Consider the following 19,228-nt stretch of genomic DNA (forward strand, 5'->3'; position numbering starts at 1 on the left):
CGAATGAGAAATACATAAAATATTCAAGAGTTGCAAATGTCAAGCCTCCAATGAACAATGCACCTTTCTACTATGCAAATGTTAGCTGATCATTTACTTGTTTCAGAGATTTCCAAACTTCCTTTCAGTAATGAATAGATGGCACGCATGTTCAAGTAGTGGTAATGTAATTATTTTGCTTCCTTTTTTTCTATTTGTTTAATATGCGTTTTGCTCTCTGTTTCTTTTTCTTTTCTTCTTCTGTCTGCATCTTGTCATAATGATTGTGCTGTGGTTGAAATAGTAAGTAATACTTTGGTGTTTATCTAAATACGTGGAAATTTATAGCATTAAGAGCAAAACACATTTTACCATCTGTTGTAATTAACCAAGTATCCATCGACGATTTCTCCAAGGATTTAATACCAGTAGTAAAAAACCAAATTTAGTCTACACACACAAAATTTGACTTTGCGAATTTTGGGTCTGTGGGGATATGAATACTCATTTCGTATTTCAGTGGTGCACAATTATTACACTGCCATACACTTCACTCACAGGTTCATTGAATTCCACATTAAAACAGTAACAAACATAAAATATTAAATGTCAGGGTGAATCATGGCTTTGTGGGTAAAATAAAGGAGACAACACAGAAAGTTTCACGGTTTGCTAAACTGGCACGAATACTTATTTTGTTTCTCCAATCATTTACTACACAATTGTAAACGTCGAAAGTTAATTTCCAGTCGATTCGCGCCGAACGTTTTCATTGGGTATCGGTAACTTCGTGCTCATTGGTTGACTGCAAGATTTGACTTCAGAATGGAATGTATTTTAGGTCGAGGAAATAAGCGCACGTGAGTACATTACGTGTCATAATGGGAAGTACGTTCTACCATACACTTCACAGCGCTTTGATACGTATAGCTGTAGCTGTAGAAGCAATAGATGCTACAGATTTTGCTTTTATCGAATCAATTGTTTCGATTCTATCGTACAGATATTATCCTCGATAAGAGTCGTATCGAATGTAGAGGTCGAATGTTCCATAGCGACTGTACTTCAACGGTTTGTTTGTGTAGTGGTAGTTAGTGTTACAAAATCCGTGTGTTTAGGTGTGTTGGTGTTGTGGAAGCTACTGTGTTGTGGAAGCTACTGTGTTGTTCCTGTTTGTGGACATTTTTTATGTTGCCATCAGACATCAAGAGGAATACGGTATTCCACGAAGCTAGACATGAAGAAATCTCATAAGGTATTTAATAAAACGTGGTTATGCACTATGTTATGCACGGACACATATATTATCTATTTTACAATGTGCACTTGTAACTATTTCATTTTTTAACTGCCGAATTATAATGTATAGTGCCTTATTTCTGGTCTCAGGACCTTGACCGTGTTTCACACTGTATGTACATTCGCGTGTGAATATCAGATTTTGATACTGCTGTTTTTATTCGATTTGCGGCGATGGCCCATATGTGATGCACCTGAAACTCAATTCTATTTAATTGTAGGTTAAGAGTAATCCCTCCATGCCGTGACTGTTTTGATATCAAGTAGATAATGAGCACACAAGCGAGGCGGACAGATTGATAGTGCACACTGGGGGTATGATATACTATGCAAATAAAGTCATGCGCTTGAGAGAGAATGTTTCTTTTTGTTGAAAGACTACCTGCAGAACATTAATATTCATTCCGTAACCATGTCAAAATATTTACACTGTGTGAACAAATGCGCCGTCATTGTGGCCAGAATATGAATTTCGTGGTCTATATATTGATCTTCTTTTCGTTGCAGCTTCTACAAGTGGGTAATGAAATATCATTGAATTTTGTGTCGTGTAGACATATCTTGCACGTTATTTACAAATGCAGACGGTATGGCGGGAAAACACGCAGTATTGTGCCCTAGCATCACCTGTTATCAGTTTCAGAGTTCTGCAAGTAATCTGTTAATGTAGAGTATGCAATATTTAAGAGGTGCACTTTGATTGCTTATGTAAATAAATTTATTTTTTACTCATATCTTTTCTCTCTTTGGACAGATTAATATAGTTTTAGTCCCTGTTAGAAAAGTGTTTTCACTTGTTAAGTGTAAGCATACACTGGCTCTTTTTCCATGATAATGTGTAAAACTATTCGTGGAATACTTAATAATGTGTTTCATAATGTGCACAAAACGTTGGTACTGTATATGACCATATGTGGCAAAGTACCCTAAGGATTTGTTAAATATTTTCATTCAGTGAGTCTGACAAATATTTTTCTTACAACCCTTATCTGTAGCTTGAAAACAGTGTCCATGTTTAGTGTATTTGATCTCTAGGATAGAATCCTGTGGCTAAGAACTGTATATACAAAGCAATAGTATGTCATCACAAAGCACAGTCATTTACATACTGATGATAGGGCTCTAATGGCACACTCCTTCCAATACCTGTGTGTTAGTTATTTGTTCCATAGTTCATAATACTAATAAAATATTATGATGTGAAACATATCAACAGAAACTCTCTCTCTCTCTCTCTCTCTCTCTCTCTCTCTCTCTCTCTCTCTCTCTCTCTCTCTCTCTCTCTCTCTCTCTCTCTCTCTCTCTCTCACACACACACACACACACACACACACACACACACACACACACACACACACACACACACACACACACACACCTGTGTGGGTGTGCAAAATTTGTTTATGGTGTAGGAGAAGCTATTGAGGAGAAACTGTGAAAACATTTCAGCTGTCTGTTATACATTTTATTTCCACATATACATTGTCAGAATGTTTTTTACTTGTATATTTCACTCCTTTCTGCTCCATCGTTATATTAATGGTTAACACTTGTGATTTTACCTACTTTTGTTTTACTTGTGAGTACTGTTGCTACTTTCAAATTCAGTTCAACTGTTGATACCACATTTCATGATTGAAGAAGTGTACTGTGAGGCAGTGATTACTATTCACAGCTGCTTAAAGGTGTGACTGCAAGGTGTGTATGTGAACACCTCCCAAAATCTAATTAGGCCTACTGTGTTTTGTCCTATGAATACTTTTGTGTGTGTCAGAAGTTACCCCATAGTATAAATGCATTAGTGGATAATACTATGTCAAGTTACTGGCTTCTATATTCACAAAGTTAGCAGTTATTGCTATGGCAAAAGTAGCCGATAATAAACATTGTACCAAGTTTTCTATAAGGATTTTCCACTTTTAAGTTTTCATCAAGATGCACACCTCAGAACTTAGAATTTTCTGTGGGTTTTTTTTTTTAAATTTCTTGTTGGTATGATAGTTTAATTGGGAATAGACTGTTTTTGACTACACAAAACAAGATTTACAGCATTTTTTCAACATTTAAGCCTAGCCTATCTGTGCAAAATCAGTTAGTAACTTTCACGAAAACACTATTTACTATTTTTCCTGTAATGCCTGTTGCACTTAGCCTCAAAAGAATGCTTGTATCACCTGCAATCATGAATAATTCTTCACCATGATTCAAACAAAGTGGTACATCATTAACATGAAGCAAGAACAGAAGTGGGCCAATGATCAGACTTTGAGAGACTCCCATTGTAATTTCTCCCCATGCAGATGGTGATGCTTCCCTCTTTGTTACCCTTGGTGTGCCTACAGTAACGTTCTCCATTCTTTTTTGTAAATGAGAGCTGAACTATGTTAAAAAATAAAAAAAACTGCCACTTTCCGAATAGAATAGTATGCCTCAGTCACGATCAGATGCTTTTGATAAATCGCAGATGACCCCAACTGGTGATATTTTATCAATGTGGAAGTGTCTAATTCTGCCTGTCTGCTTTGACCCATATGTCATAAGGCTGGCAGACAGCCCTGTTTCCAGCATGTATACTATATAGCAAACACAACATACCAAATACACTCATGAACAGCGATATAAATGACACAAAACATTTCATACCAGCAATAAAATGAAACTAACACAACTAATGTGGGGAAATATACAATAGTAAGAATAACGTCCCTGTTCCAAAACAAGCAAAACTGAAAAACAATACACACAGAATACTTGAGAATAACCCGGAAAAAACCACATTTACTTGAATATTTGCCCTGTAGAGCTCAGACGAAAACACACACACACAAAACTAGTATTGCAAATTTCTCTTTAATTATGGTTCGGATCAAGACGGCTAAAACAACCAACACAACCACAAAGACCAGTATTAGAAAGTTCACGTGACCGATATAGCTCATACGAAACCCATGGCACCAAGAACACACAACGAACGCAACTGTAAGTTAGGAATTATTAATTAATAATATTCCTTCATCAGTCATGAATTTTTATTTTTTAATTGCCGTTCAACACATTTTGGAGCTACAACCCCATTTTCAAGGACTGTATGGTGACAGTGGATGTTACAGCTGCTTCAGTTTTTCACCTAATAGCAACAGGATGACACAGTTGTTTTATTTAATGGGATAAACTCTACCTCTGTTGGCATTAATGGGAAAATGCTAGATTGTATTTATTATTATTATTCCCAGTTGCATAATAGTAAATCCAATACTCCGTCGTATCACTAGAACATGGGTTATATATGCAGCATTTGAGTAATGTAATACTATCATAAACATGTTAAGTAGTTTCAGAATGTATGTGCAAATGTGGAAGGCTTTCACCAATGCAGAAGGTGAGAGTTACACACTGAAATGCAAGTAATATGATACAAGACTTTGTCTCAAATTTGTCTAGTATTTTATCATGATTCCCAGTTGAGCTATAATTTACCTTTTCAAATTTAACAGTTGTCATTCTGTTAGATGATAAACTGACTTTGGTTTTGACTTTGTAAGAGGCACGTGAGGTTTGTGGTATTCATTCTGCAAACATTTGTAAAACGTGTTGCTGCTTTGATGTTTATTGTTAACATGATGTACTGTCAATGCAGCCTCAGTAGGCCAGGCTAGAAAATGACTCTTGTAAGATTTGAAACTAGTTGCTTAAATTAAATACTGCAATTGTTGACAGAATCATTAATAAATACTTTATGGAGCAGGTGTAGTGCCCATTATAGCCAAACAGTTCTTGAAACTGGAGCTTTAGCTCCAAATCATGTGGGACAGTAATTAAGTAATAAAATTTGGTGATTAATGATAGAATATTATTAATTAATAATCTCCAGTGTAGAAGTTATAGTCATGGACAGTCTATGACTTTATGTATGTTAATAACATAGCAGAACTATTATTGAAACATAATGATATCAAGATAACTGCAACACACTCCACGATACCTACAGCTATAAGCTACCAAATATGAACTACAATTACCAACACAAACCACATCATAAATTTCAATGCATGTATGTCAAAGTAAATTATGAATGTAAAGAAACACAATATTATCCTAACAATAAAGACCAAAAGTACAATAAAACATAGCCTACTTACATACCACCCCAGGTACTGTTGACACTTAGTACATTATGCCAAGAGGCCACATAACTAAAGAAATTTAATTGTAGACATTATATTGTTGTCCATTGCAGCAACCAATGAACTGTTAGTAAATTTCGTTATAAAATATCCATACTTAGTGTACAAAAAAAAAAAAAAAAAAAAGGTTTCAGGCCATTAACAACACGATGAAATAACAAATTCAAAACAAATCAGTGGCCAACAGCTGAAATGAAAATAACACACTGCAAGGCCACAAAAACGAAGCCCCAAAACTTCAACTAACACAAAATATTAAGTCCAGTGCTGCACTAGCATCACTTGCAAACAACTCAGGAACATAAACATTTCAAACTGGACTGCACAGCTGCTTACTTTAACATTTCCATAGCAAACACAGTCTATTTCAAACATGCCATGCCCCGATGATGTCACACAATGCCGAGGCACTTGCATCGAGGATCAAAGCAGAGGCCTGAAATTGAACACTTCTGTTGACTGAAAGGTTTTATTATGTGCTTAGCAAATGTGTAGGTAGTTCACTCAGTAGAGTGGCCCTTTTGAAATCCTGGCTAGCTGAACATCCCATTACCACACAGGTAGGTGGCAATGCTGAACCACATTACCTCCTCAAAGATTTTGGAGAATGATTTAAGGAGTGATTCCGGGCAGTAGTTATTGACATCTGTGGAGTCATTCTTCATATAGAATGGCATATTGTAATACGTTTGGGAAAACACCTCAAATTAATGATACAAAAGTGACTGTGAACTTTACCTTTTATAAGGCCTCAACTTTTTATTATCTTGATGGAGGTATTATTCCCTCCATACAAGCTTTTACTTTTGTTGTGATCATCTTGCATATTTCAGATGTGCGATTAATTTTTATTTCACTAAACCTCCTCTGCATTGATCTTTCATTGTACTGTTTTGTTTTATCTTCTGAACTATTTGCATAACTTTTCTCACTTATTTTTTAAAAATTGGTTATTAAAAATATTTTCTACACATGAACTACCTTTAATGGTGCTTCCATTGTGTCAGTTTCTTATAAGATATGCATACTCAACATCGTTTTCAACTTTATCAGTATATCGCAGCACTGTTCACAATATGAAAATACTTCTGAATGGTTACTTGTTCTTTATATTTTGTACAAGCTCTTTTATCATTGTGAAGAGAGACTTATATCTGTTGTGATCCAACATTTATGTAATGACTTCCTACTATTATTACATTTAATTATCTTTCAGAGACGGATGCAAACTCATTAACAAATATCTTGAATTTAGAGCTGGAATTAGGCTCATTATAAACTCCACCTCTGCCACTATTTCTTAAACTTTCTTTGCAATTTTCAATAGTTTTTACATTAATCACCCTCATTGTTTTCTTAGAGTTTTTTTTTTTTTTTTAATTGTACACGGAGCTAAGTTACATGATGTGACTATCTGTTCATTGTGGTCTGACAATCCATTTAGCAAAGGGTAGTCAAACATCTCTTAAACTTCCACTTGCAACTACTGCCTACCTTGAGACTGAATGCCACCTAGTGCCATTGTAGGAATGTGGTATGGTAAGGACGGTGTAAACTGATGATAAGCCAAAACATTATGACCATCTGCTTAATAGCTTGTTTGTCCATATTTGGAGTGAAATACATCACTGATTCTGGATGTCAGGAATCTGACAGTTTGTTGTTAGATTTTTGAAGGTATGGGGCATTAGATGTCTATGCACAGGTCATGTAATTTGTTTAAATAATGGGCCACTGATTTGTGTATGCAGTAATGGTGCCCAATAGCGACTCAGATAGGTTTCATAGGAACATATCAGGCACATTTGGTCACCGCGATATCAACATGAGTTCACTGTAGTATGGTTCTGGCTCAGAGACATGGACAATAATACTGCTGAAAGATAACATTGCTGTTGGGGAAGACATCTAGCATGAAGGGATGCAGGTGGTTTGCAGCTATCAGTGGGCCTTTGATTTCTACCACAGGTCCCATGCAAGCACAGGAGAATTTCTCCCATGGCATAATACTGCTCCCACTAAGTCTGCATCCTTGATGCGCTGCACTGTTCGAGCCGCCAATCGATAATGGCATTTGTGGAGACTGCCAGTGACCTAGAGTAGCAAAAATGTAATTCACGCGGAGAGCCGAGATGTTTCCATTGTTTGATGATTGAATACTGATTGTGCCATCCCTGCTGCAAGCATAATTGATATGTCATTGGGTCAACTTGTGAACACATAGGGGTGGTGTGCTGTGGAGCTCCATGTTCAAAAATGTACTGTGAGCAGTGTGCTCCAAAACACTTGTATGTGCACCAGCATTGTGCTCTTTTGGCAGAAATGTCACAGTTCACCATCTATCCTACTTTCTAGAGCAGGCAAACGTTCAAACTCCACATTATGAGAAGAGTTGTGGAGGTCCAACCGTTTAGCTCCTAGTGGTAGTTTCACTGACCTCCTACCTCCTTCTGTAGCTGCTCGTGACAGTAGCATGTCAATATGCAAACACCTTTGCCATTTTCGAGATACTCGTTCAATGGCTCTGTGTAATAATAATCTTCCCTTTGTCAGAGTTGTGTATCTTAATGAATATCCCCATTTGTTGCCCTTATTTTTGCTAAGGTGATCCTCTGTTTGTATCTGCTCAGCTTACATACTTTTGTTACACCACCAGACGTTTTCCGCCCCCTCCCCTCCCAGGGGCTCTGACTGCTCTTCCAAGAGTATGTGCTTGGCTACCATGGTGACCCAGCCTTTGCGGCACTACTTCCTCTTTCTGTGCCACAAACCTATGTTGCAACTATCTGTTACCTCCTCTGACTTTCTGTCAGATGGTCCTTTTGGTGCAGACCCTGCCTGGATGTGGTTCAAGATTTTGGCCTTGATTTCTGGTTTCATTCTTAGTGCTGCTTTCACCTTCCATTAAGGATTATATGGTCCCCATTATTGGGTTTGATCTGCTATCTTTACCAGATTTTACAGAAGTGCATGTAATGCAGGAAAGGTCGCCCGCTGTGGTGTATGCTCTGCCTCTGTGCCTTTCTGGCCTGGCACCCTCCCTTCTTGTTGTCATGCACTCAAACACCAACATGGTAGTAATCCCATTTTGGGCTTGGGTGGGGGTGGGGGTTCATCATGTACCTGCACGGTGGTAACCCCTGACCATGCAGGGATCACACTCTCTGTGGCTGTGCTGCACACTCCACATGTATGCCATGGGGCATGTGCCCATCATGACTGGGGCACGGGGACCCCCAGCAGTGGATTACTGGCCAGGTAGCTGTGGCTGGATGACGCGCATGGGGAGAGCCCCTGTCTGGAGAGGATGACACCATGGTGGATGTTTTGCGCATGAAGTAACTTAAGCTTTCTCACACTGGTGGTCACACAGCCCCAGCAGTCTCTTCGCATGGCAAGGCCTCTTATGATCCCCACAAGTCCCCTTCCCTGGCCGTGCTGTGGGAGGAATGCAGGACTAGACAACAAGGAGCAAAATCCTCCTTCCAGTATCTGGTCTGTACCAGGACTGACATGAACACCTGTTTGGCCACGAAGCCTTTATTTTTTTCTTGAATACATTGAGGACAAATACGGGAAATCTGTAGCCACATTTAAAATGAAGAACAGTTCTCTCCTGATTAAAATGTCATCTCCTGCCCAGTAACAGGCAGACTCTCTTGTCAAAAATTGGGTGACGTTCCCATGACGGTCATTCCCCAAAAGAATTTCAGTGTGGTCCGCAGTGTCATATCTTACTGTGATCTTCTTTTGCAATCTGACGATGAACTGTGGGCCAACTTGGAGTGACAGGGTGTGTACTTCATCCATAGTGTCCATAGGGGACCAAGGGAAAACAGAGTTGCTACCAGAGTCCTCATCTTGGCTTTCGAGGATGATATGTTCACTGAGAATGTCGAGGTGATGGTGTACCAGTGTAATGTGAAACCCTATGTTCCGTCTCATACAGGATGCTTCAGGGATATGAAGTTTGGACTTGTGTCTTCCCATTGCACTGTCACCACCATCTGCATGTATTGTGAACATTTTCTGCACGTGAACATTGCTTGTGCCCCTCCCCCCATTTGTGTAAACTGCAGCGAGCTCCTCTCTCCCTGTTCTCCAGATTGCTTCATTTTGAATCATGAAAAGAAAACCCAGGAGTGTAAAACTCTAGATAAGCTCACATATCAAGAGGCCAGAAAAAGTATGAGCATCTTGAATGCATACAAGTGCCTCGATCTTATGCTACAGCCGCAATGTCTTTGCCTTCTGTCGATTGTGCGTTCCCCTACTGTGCATCTTACAGTGAGCCCTCAAACCCATCTGCTAATTCCTGCTCCCCAGGCGGTTGGGGCCCCTTCTGGTGTGTCCACTGCACCCACTTCACCAGTACTGACTCCCCACTCGCCGGGGACACCAGTCCCCAGCCCCCAGTGGGAGGAGCCCTATCCTCCTCTGGTTTCTCTAGCTAGGAAGAGGTCCCAACCACAGGCTGCTGGCTGTCAAACTTCTTGTTCTTCCTCTGACCCTGAAACAAGTTCAGGGAAACCTTCTCAGTTCTCATCTTCTAATCAGAAGGACAAAAAGAAGTCCTTAAGACGAAGGAAACTCTGGTGGCCCCCACACCACTGGGCTCTGCATGCCCTCCTGTGCCCAAGGTGGAGATCCCAGTGGCCCCTGAGACAATGGAGTTCCCCAGGCAGTGTGTTGCAGAACCTGTGTTAATAGATTGCCTAACGTCTCAGTCAGTGTCAGCACGTGACTCTAGGTCATAACCTGCCCACCTGGTTTAGCTATGCCAACTTTTAAGCACTTACCTGCATTTTGTGTTTCCATCCAGGAAATGTGGTTTCCAGCAACTCGGATCCCATCTTTTGTAGATACTGAGGTTAGTTTAAGAATTGTACTGACTATGAGAGGGTATCAGGTGGTGGTTGTACGTGTGTGATGGATTCGGTATACAGTGACCTTGTGGCTCTTCATACACCTTTTGAAGCTGTCTCTGTTCAGGTAAGTAAGGGCACATCAGGGTTTTACCATCTGCATTACTCTGTCAGCTCCCACCCCTTTCCTAATCTTGGGTGACTTCAACATCGGTAAACCTTTGTGAAGTGGTACAGTGATCACTGGCCGTGGTGAAGACACTGAGTCTTTACTGGCACGGCTCGATCTTTGCCTCTTGAACTCGGGTGCCACCACACTCTTCGGTGTAGCACACGGAAATTATTTGGTCATTGATCTCTCTTTTTGCAGCTATGGCCTTCTACCATCTATCCACTGGAGGGTCCATAATGACCTGTGTGATACCAACCACTTCCTGACCTTTCTGTCCCTCCCTCAGCATTGCTCCCCTGGACACCCACCCAGATGGGTTCACCTCTGCTGTTGTCTTTAGCTCCCAACCTCAAGGCAGTATTGATGCAGCTGTTCAGAATAAAACAGCAGCCATTTTCTTGGCAACCAACCAAACCATCCCCTCTTCCTCTGGATTCAGTCATCAGGAGACGGTACCCTGGTGGCCCCTGAGATCACTGCGGCCATTAGGGATTGTAGGCGGGCTCTCCAGTGCCATAATTGGCATCCTTCACTGGAGCATCTCATTGGCTGTAAATGGCTGTGTGCCAGAGTCAGCTTCTCATGAAACGATGAAAACAAGAATCCTGGCAATCGTATGTTTCAATCATTCGATCATGTACCTCTCCATCACAGATATGGGGAAAGATCAGATGCCTGCAGGTGTGCCAAGTATTTCTTTAGATTGTGTCATTTATACTGATCCTGGCACTGTTTCTGAACATTTGACTCAGCATTATGCTTGTGCATCTGCATCTGAGAACTACTAGGCCACCTTTTGGCTCATTAAACAGTGGGTGAAGCAAATGCACTTATCTTTTACTACCCACACCTGGAGCCATATAATACTGCAGTCAGTGAATGGGAACTCTCCATTGTCCTAGTCCATTGCTGCGATGTAGTCCTAGGTCCAAACCACACCCACAACAAATGCTGAATCATCTGCCAGTGGATTGTCAGCATTTCATCCTTGCCCTCTTTAATCCAGCCTGGAATGAGAGTGAGTTCCCAAGTGTGCGTACTCCAGTTCTGAAAGTAGGTAAGAACCACCAGAGATGGACAGTTATCACCCAATCAGCCTTACTGTCATTCTCTGTAAGTTGCTCAAATGCATGGTGAGTGAGATACTGTGTAGGCTCCTGTTGTCTCGGGCCTTCTGGCTGCATCTCAAGATGGTTTCACAAAGGCTGCTCCACTGTTGATTATGTGGTTCACGCGGAGTCCACAATTCAGATGGCCTTTGCATGTTGTCACAACATCATCGCCATCTTATTTGACCTGCTTATGACACGCCATGGTGTCAAATCCTATGTTGTATGAGTTGAGTCTCGGGGGAGGGGGGGGGGGCGCTCCGAGTTTTTGTCAATAACTTCCTGTCGCACCATACGTTTCAGGTTTAAGTAGGTGCTTTCCTCAGTAACCCCACTCTCCCCCCCCCCCCCCCCCCCCCCAAAATCCAAGAGCATGGGGTCCTGCAGGGCTCTGTACTGAGCATTCCCCTCTTTCTGGTTGCCACCAATGGTCTAGCAGTGACTGTGGGGTCTTCGGTATTGCCCTCATTATATGGTGACAATTTTTCTTTTATTATTGCTCCAGTGGCATGGGTGTTGCTTGCATCACCTACAGGGTGCCATACGGAAGGTGCAGTCACGCTCTCTCACCCATGGCTTTCCGTTTCAGCTGCAAAACCTATTGTCGTGCACTTCTGTTGCTGTTGTACTGCAACCCACAGTCAGAGCTTTACCTATATACTCAGTTAGTTCTTGTATTTGAGACGCACCACTTTTTGGGACTAGTCCACCATTCCCAGCTAACGTGGCTTCCCCACCTTGGCCAACTTAAGTGAAAGTGCGGATTACACCTCAATACACTTGCTGCCTCAACAACACTATCATGTATGCAGATCGCTTTATTGTTTTGCAGTTCTACAAAGCCCCATTTGTTTCCCATCTAGATTACGGGAGACTCACATATGGTTCAGCCTCACCCTCAGTGTTGCAGATACTGGACTCCATTCGTCATTGTGGGGTCCAACTTGCAACATGAGCCTTCTGAACTAGCACTGTGAACAGCTTACTGTCGAGACTGGAGTTTCTCTATTACCTATCAGGCACCAACAACAGCTACTGAATTACACTATATGCTTTTGTAGCTTCCCAGAACATCCCAGCTACCATGTCCTTTTCCCTGGAAGGGTGCTGTACCTCGCAGAACTGAGTTTGCTATTCATGAATGCCTCCAGTGTCTCTGTTCAGAACTGCAAACTTCCTCTGCTGTCACCTTTGGGCTGCGAGACATTGCCCTGTGCCCCCATGGTTTGTGCCTCGACCTGAAATACGTATCAAAGTATCCTTTGGTCCGAAAGATACCACTTCCAAACCCAGATATGTCTCAAAGAGACCCCACGATATTTCACTACCTGTTCTTGGCTCTCTTTGAGACATATCTGGGTTTGGAAGTGGTATTCACAGATGGCTCAACAGTTGATGGACGAACAGGCTTTGCATACACATGTGCACAGTGCAGTGAACCCCACTCTCTGCCAAATGGCTGCAGTGTCTTCACTGCTGAATTGATGGCCATTAAACTAGACCTTAGTTATGTTCGTTCTTGCATTGGCAAGAGTATCCTAATCTGTAGTCATTCCCTTAGCAGGCTGTAGACAAGTGCTTCTCTCCTCACCCACTGGTTACAGCTATCCAGGATCTTGACATCCATTAAGCTGAATGGCCAGTCGTTTTCGTTTGTACCCCCGGCGGTCAGAGTGGGATTTCAGGAAATGAACAAGTTAGTCAAGCTGGCCACCAGGATGCCGATTCTGGAAATGGGGGTCCCAGAACTGGACCATTGGTCATTTATACACCATGAATTGCTGGAAGTCTGGAATGGTCTGCCCTGACCATGCCAAACAAACTGAGGACAATTAAGGAGACCACGACCCTGTGGCAGTCTTCCTTGCATGCATCTCACAGGAAATCCACTGTCCTCTGTTGACTCAGTATTGGCCACAGTTGGCTGGTCCATGGCCACATTCTCTGAGGTGAGAATCCTTCTCACTGCCAATGTGGAGCCCACCTGATGGTGGCCCACTTACTCATAGGCTGCCCTAACTGGACTGCTTTGAGGCGGCATCCTAATCTTCCTGCCAAGCTGTATCTTGTGTTAAAAGATGATATCAAAACAGTTTATCTCGTGTTACGTTTTGTCCACAAAGATGGTTTCTATTTATCCCTGTAAGGTACGGCCATTTGGCCTCATTGATTGACTAAAGGGTTGGTGGGACACCCCTCTCCTGCTCTTTCCTCCATCCCTCCGCCCGCCCCCAGTTGTCTCTTGTCAGCCCTTACTGTGTGGCCCAGCCTGGCCTCCATCCTTTCCACCTTTTTTTCCTTTATTCTTTTTCATTTCTTGGTTTTAAGCCTTATCTTGGCTGATCTTTTGACGACTTGTCTGTGGTGTCTTTTTTTCTGTGCTATTTTATCTGTTTTTATTGTGTTAGTTACACTTAGACTTTCCAGGATTTGCCTTTTACCTCCCTTCTTTAACGATCACTCCTGGTTTGCCACTTAACAGAAGGGGTTTAGTCTCTTTCACTCCAAACCAACCAACCAGGCAGCATTCAACGTCACGGTGGGCAGCACCACTCTGCGGGTCCGGTTGTTAGCATAGGCCTGAGGTATTCCTGCCTGTTGTAAGAGGTGACTAAAAGGAGTCTCACATGTTCAGCCTTCATGTGATGGTTCCCTGCAGGGTTTGACCACCATTTTTAAAAATTTTCCTGAAGAGCAAGCCAATTGGGGAAGGGCACCTTACATGGTTCATAGTGTCTATCATATGCCGAGACCTCTCGCATCCTTTGTTGACGTGGATCTGCACTTCCGCTCATTCTCCAGCTGTTGGGTGAGGTCACCCTCCTGGGTGCATTTTCCTCCATCCTCTGTGCAGCACTGCTTTCTGCACTGTCGACGATAATGGACGACTTATAGCTCATTTGGGCCACGTACCCTGTTGGTTGTATCCCCTTGATCACACTGGGATTGCTCTGCTGATGCCTGCGCTGTTAACTCCCCACAATGCCAAGGAGTAGATGCCCGTCACCCTGGCTTTGGGACTCCTGGCAATGGCCATCCTACCAGGTGGCCTTCGCTGCGGCTGGGTGGTTCCCGTGGGGATGGCCCCTGGTTAGAGTGGGTGGCATCAGGGCAAATGAGACGCCATAAAGCGTAGTACATCATGTCTTGCTGGTACCTCGTATGTACGAGAGTTTATGGGGAATCTTTCTAGTCAATGAAACATCAGTTTTTTGTGGAGCATTTATAGGACAAGTTTGTGTAGGTGGAGGGCTTCTCCAAAATGTGGACAGGGTCACTCTTAATAAAAACAGCATTCTTTGCCCTGTTATAGGCACTACTCGCCTATGACAATCTGGGGATGTTTCTGTTTGCGTCACACCCCATAAGAGCTTAAATATGGTCCAGGGTATCATATTTCACAGGGACCTTCTTTTGCAGTCTGACGATGAGCTGCGCACCAATTTAGAGCGGCAAGGTGTCCATTTCATCTAGTGAGTCCACCGGGCCCAAGGGATAATCAGGTTCCCACCTCCGCCGGTGCCTTCACCTCGGCCTTCGAGGGTGACACATTACCCGAGAAGGTCAAGGTGATGGTCTACAACTGTGACGTAAAGCCATATATCCCTCCCTCTATAACACTACCGCCCACTACTGTTATAGTATAACCTTAAAGCTGGAGGCACTTCGTGTAATGAAATTATTTTTATTAAAGCAATTACAGTATGAAGAAGCAGATCAGTGTTACCCTCTGAAAGGAATTTTGTTGTTTTGACCGTAATGTACCTAAAGGAGGTGGCTTATCGGACATGAAAGTCAGACTTACATAAAGGTTTAACAAGTAACAACCAATATTTTATCTATCCAAACCGTCCAAATACTTGAAAGGGGGGTAGGAAAAAAAGTCGCCAGCCGAATTAGGCATAAGAATGAGTAATCTTTCTATTTAAGAAAAAGTAAGCAGTTTTAGTATAAAAACAAGGCCTATACTTTTCTCTTACGAAAGTGCAGTGAACCCAGTCACAAGCCACAACAAATGTTATAGTGGGTAAAAGTAGTAGCAGCAAGATGTTCACGTTTTCACAATCATAAAAGACACTGTTATGTTCATCAATATGAAATGCTTTGCCAGACTGAATAACTCCATCAACACTACACATGCAAGTCATTGTTAAACTGGAAATTGGGCATGGACCTAGTCTTCCGTCATCAGATATTTTCTGCACAGTACAAATATAAATAATATTCACATGCAATAAGATTCACACTATTCTTCAAAGGCAAAGAAGTAACTGTTCTCATGGGCAATGACATTAATGGCAACTTTACCTTTAGTGAGGATAAAACAAAGTGAGTGCTCGTAAACTGATATTACACTTTTTAGAACACAAGGAGTACAGAACTCAACGTAAATATCAAGAGTAGTTAGAACTTTATAGAATCAAGTAACTTTGTGCATTTGAGCAACTTTCAGTGAGGGGTGGCCCTTAATCTTGACTATTGGAGTAAAGCAAACTGGTACATTTTTATGAATATTGACTCACCTTTGGTTCTATTTCAACAAGCTGCACAACAAATTTATTTACTAGGGAAAGCATTTCAAACCAATCTTTGATAACAGTTAACTTGAAACTTACCTCAAAATGACCAATTGTCTTTTCATTATCATCACAGTCTTTAACTTTAAAATCAGTAATTAAGCAAATGATTTTAAAAGTCCACAAAACTTTAAATCAATTTAATCTTAAATACTGGGAAGCTCTCACAAAACTACACTTACTGCCTCCCTCAACTTTACCAAATTCCACAGCAAATTTAAATATTCCTTTTTACCAAATTTCAAATAAAATTAATTTACTAACTGTTTTACTTTATGACTATCATTTTTCACTACATGGACACTCGGTAATCATAGTTCAAGTGGTGAGGAACCTAAGAGTTGTTGTGATATGGAAAAAATCAAGGTAGGTACATAAATTCAGGTATTAGTTACCTTATATTTGAGCACACTAAAACATCCAGTGAGCTGGTCCTTCACTTTGCATATCTACAATTCCTCCATTACGTTGCAGTGATTGCGCAGTGTGGTAGCGAGTACGTCTTGCCAGATGGATTTGCAGTAGGTAATGTTGAGCTCTATAATTTCTTGGTAGTGACGTTCCTCAGATTAGTAGCATTTCTAGAATAAAGCCAGCTCTTTATCCATCTATCTGAGGTTTTGGCACATTGGAAAATGGCACAAAAAGCCTCTCTCAGCACCAGCACAATACATAACTTTTACATAAGCTGTTGGCAGTTTGGTAGCTCGTCCCCGACTAACTCTTGGTTCACCTTTTCATTCATGCCACCCACATTTTTTGCGCGCTGCACGATTCCATTCCCGAGGGGAACATCTTTTTTACATATAAAGAGCTAAGAACCCTAAGTGAGGATCAGCAAATACATCATAGCTACAAGATTTTTTGAACAAAACATATTGTTTGCACATATTGACAATTCTACAAAAAACTATTTACATGAATTCCAGTTATATACGACAAGTTTTGTCTCCCTCCAAATGAGGCAAAGAATTTAAATGATAGGTACATTACATTGCATAGAATCAAATCGTATCCAAGTTTTTACAAAGGAAATAGCGAACACTCTTGTGTTATCAATAAAACAAACAGTATTTACAACAGTTTACCCACAGAATGTTAAATAAAACACAAAAAGGCAAAGTAAATTAATAGAGCCATAGAGCTCTGGTGTTACACCCTGATGCGGTGCTTTAAGTGCTGGAAGTTTGGTCCTATGTCTTCCCACCTTACTTCCAGGGTCACCTGTCAAGATTGTGAACATCCTTCGCATTCCAAACTCCCTGTGCCCCACCTCCCATCTGTGTCAACTGCAGAGAGCATCATTCGCTTTGCTCGCCAGACTGCTCGATTCTCTAGAAAGAAAGAAAAATAATGGAACACAAGACCCTGGACCAACTGACCTAGCCCCCTGTGGGTTCGGGGGGTAAGAATAGGCCCACGGTATTCCTGCCTGTCGTAAGAGGCGACTAAAAGGAGTCTCAAACGTTTTGGCCTTGTGAGATGGTCCCCTAAAGGGTTTGACCTCCATCCTTCTAAATTTTCCGAAGAGCGAGCCGATTGGGGAAGGGCGCCTTACAAGGAGCGATGTGTCCATCATGCATTACCATCTCTAGCCAGGTTTGTCGTCATCGCTTAGCAGTCCCGCTCACCTACCATCTCTTGGGTGTGGATTTGTTCTTGGGTGCAGTTTATTGCAGTCTGCTATGCTGTGTCGCTTTATGCGCCAATGACGATATTGGACTACATCACCTGATATCCAGAACGGTAGCCAGTCCGTTGTGGTGGGGCCGCCATGTACCCTGTTGGTTGTAGCCCCCTGACTACACAGGGATCGCTCTGCTGATGCCAGTGACGTTAACTCCCCACGTATGCCAAGGAGTAGATGCCTATCTCCTTGGGGCATTGGGACTCCCGGCAATGGCCATTCTGCCAGGTGGTCATTGCTGAGGCTGGGTGGCGCCCGTGGGGAGGGCCCTTGGTCGGAGTAGGTGGCATCAGGGCGGATGACCCGCAATGAAGCGTGGTACGTCATCTCTTGCTGGCGGCCAGCCGCCAGCAGTCTCTAAGCTTTCCAGGGCTCAATACAACGCAACTACATATGACCCCAAATCGTTCCCCTCCCTGGCTACACCATGGGAGGAACGAAAGACTAAGGATGCCAGCGAAACATACTTGCCCCGCTACCTGGTGTGTACGAGAGCTGATGGTGAATCCTTTACATCCATGAAGCCTCAGTTCTTCGTCGAGCACTTAGAGGACAAGTTCGGGGAGGTGGAGGGCTTGTCCAAAATGCGCTCGGGCTCGGTTTTGATCAAATCGGCGTTTTCAGCCCAGTCCCGCCGGTTACTCGATTGTAACAAGCTGGGGGATGTTCCGGTTACAATCACACCCCATAAGAGTCTTAATATGGTCCAGGGCATAATATTCCATCGGGACCTTCTGTTGCAGTCCGATGTCGAGCTTCGCGCCAATTTAGAGCGGCGAGGTGTTCACTTCGTCCGGCACGTACATCGTGGTCCAAGGGATAAGCAGGTTGCCACCGGTGCCTTCATCTTGGCCTTCGAGGGTGATACTTTACCTGAGAAGGTCAAGGTGATGGTCTATCGTTGTGACGTCAAGCCATACATCCCTCCCCCGATGCGGTGCTTTAAGTGCTGGAAGTTCGGGCATATGTCTTCCCGCTGTACTTCCAGCCTCACATGTCGAGATTGTGGACGCCCATCACATCCCAATACTCCATGTGCTCCGCCTCCTATCTGTGTAAACTGCGGAGAGCACCACTCGCCTTGCTCGCCGGACTACAGGATCTTCCAGAAAGAGCGCAAAATCATGGAGTATAAGACCCTGGACCGCCTGACATACACTGAGGCCAGGCAGAAGTTCGAACGCCTCCATCCTGTTCGAATGACTGCCTCTTACGCCGCGGCTACTACTGTTATGGCCCCATTAGCTCTCCCTCAGACTGCCACCTCTCAGAGCCGGAATGCTACACCTGCCCCCTTGATGGTGGGGGGCACTTCACTTCCTGTTGCTCCTGCACTACCTGCCTCAGGAGCAGCAA

General features: G+C 42.6%; 1 protein-coding gene across 19 annotated transcripts in view; it reads left to right on the forward strand.

Annotated features, from left to right (window-relative positions):
• The first annotated feature begins 1,027 nt into the window (after positions 1-1,027).
• The window catches only part of LOC126299135 (uncharacterized), a 450,753-nt gene continuing 432,552 nt past the window's right edge, over positions 1,028-19,228 (forward strand). For 17 of the 19 annotated variants that reach the window (XM_049990882.1, XM_049990884.1, XM_049990885.1 and 14 more), the window contains exon 1: positions 1,039-1,234. In XM_049990882.1, the coding sequence (XP_049846839.1) occupies positions 1,217-1,234 (18 nt within the window). In that variant the 5' untranslated portion in view covers positions 1,039-1,216. Of the gene's footprint in view, positions 1,235-19,228 lie in introns of all 19 variants that reach the window. The other 2 variants (XM_049990880.1, XM_049990898.1) reach the window with 1 other exon arrangement.

The sequence above is a fragment of the Schistocerca gregaria genome, chromosome X, assembly GCF_023897955.1.
Source record: "Schistocerca gregaria isolate iqSchGreg1 chromosome X, iqSchGreg1.2, whole genome shotgun sequence".
In the NCBI taxonomy this organism is placed as follows: Eukaryota; Metazoa; Arthropoda; class Insecta; order Orthoptera; family Acrididae; genus Schistocerca; species Schistocerca gregaria.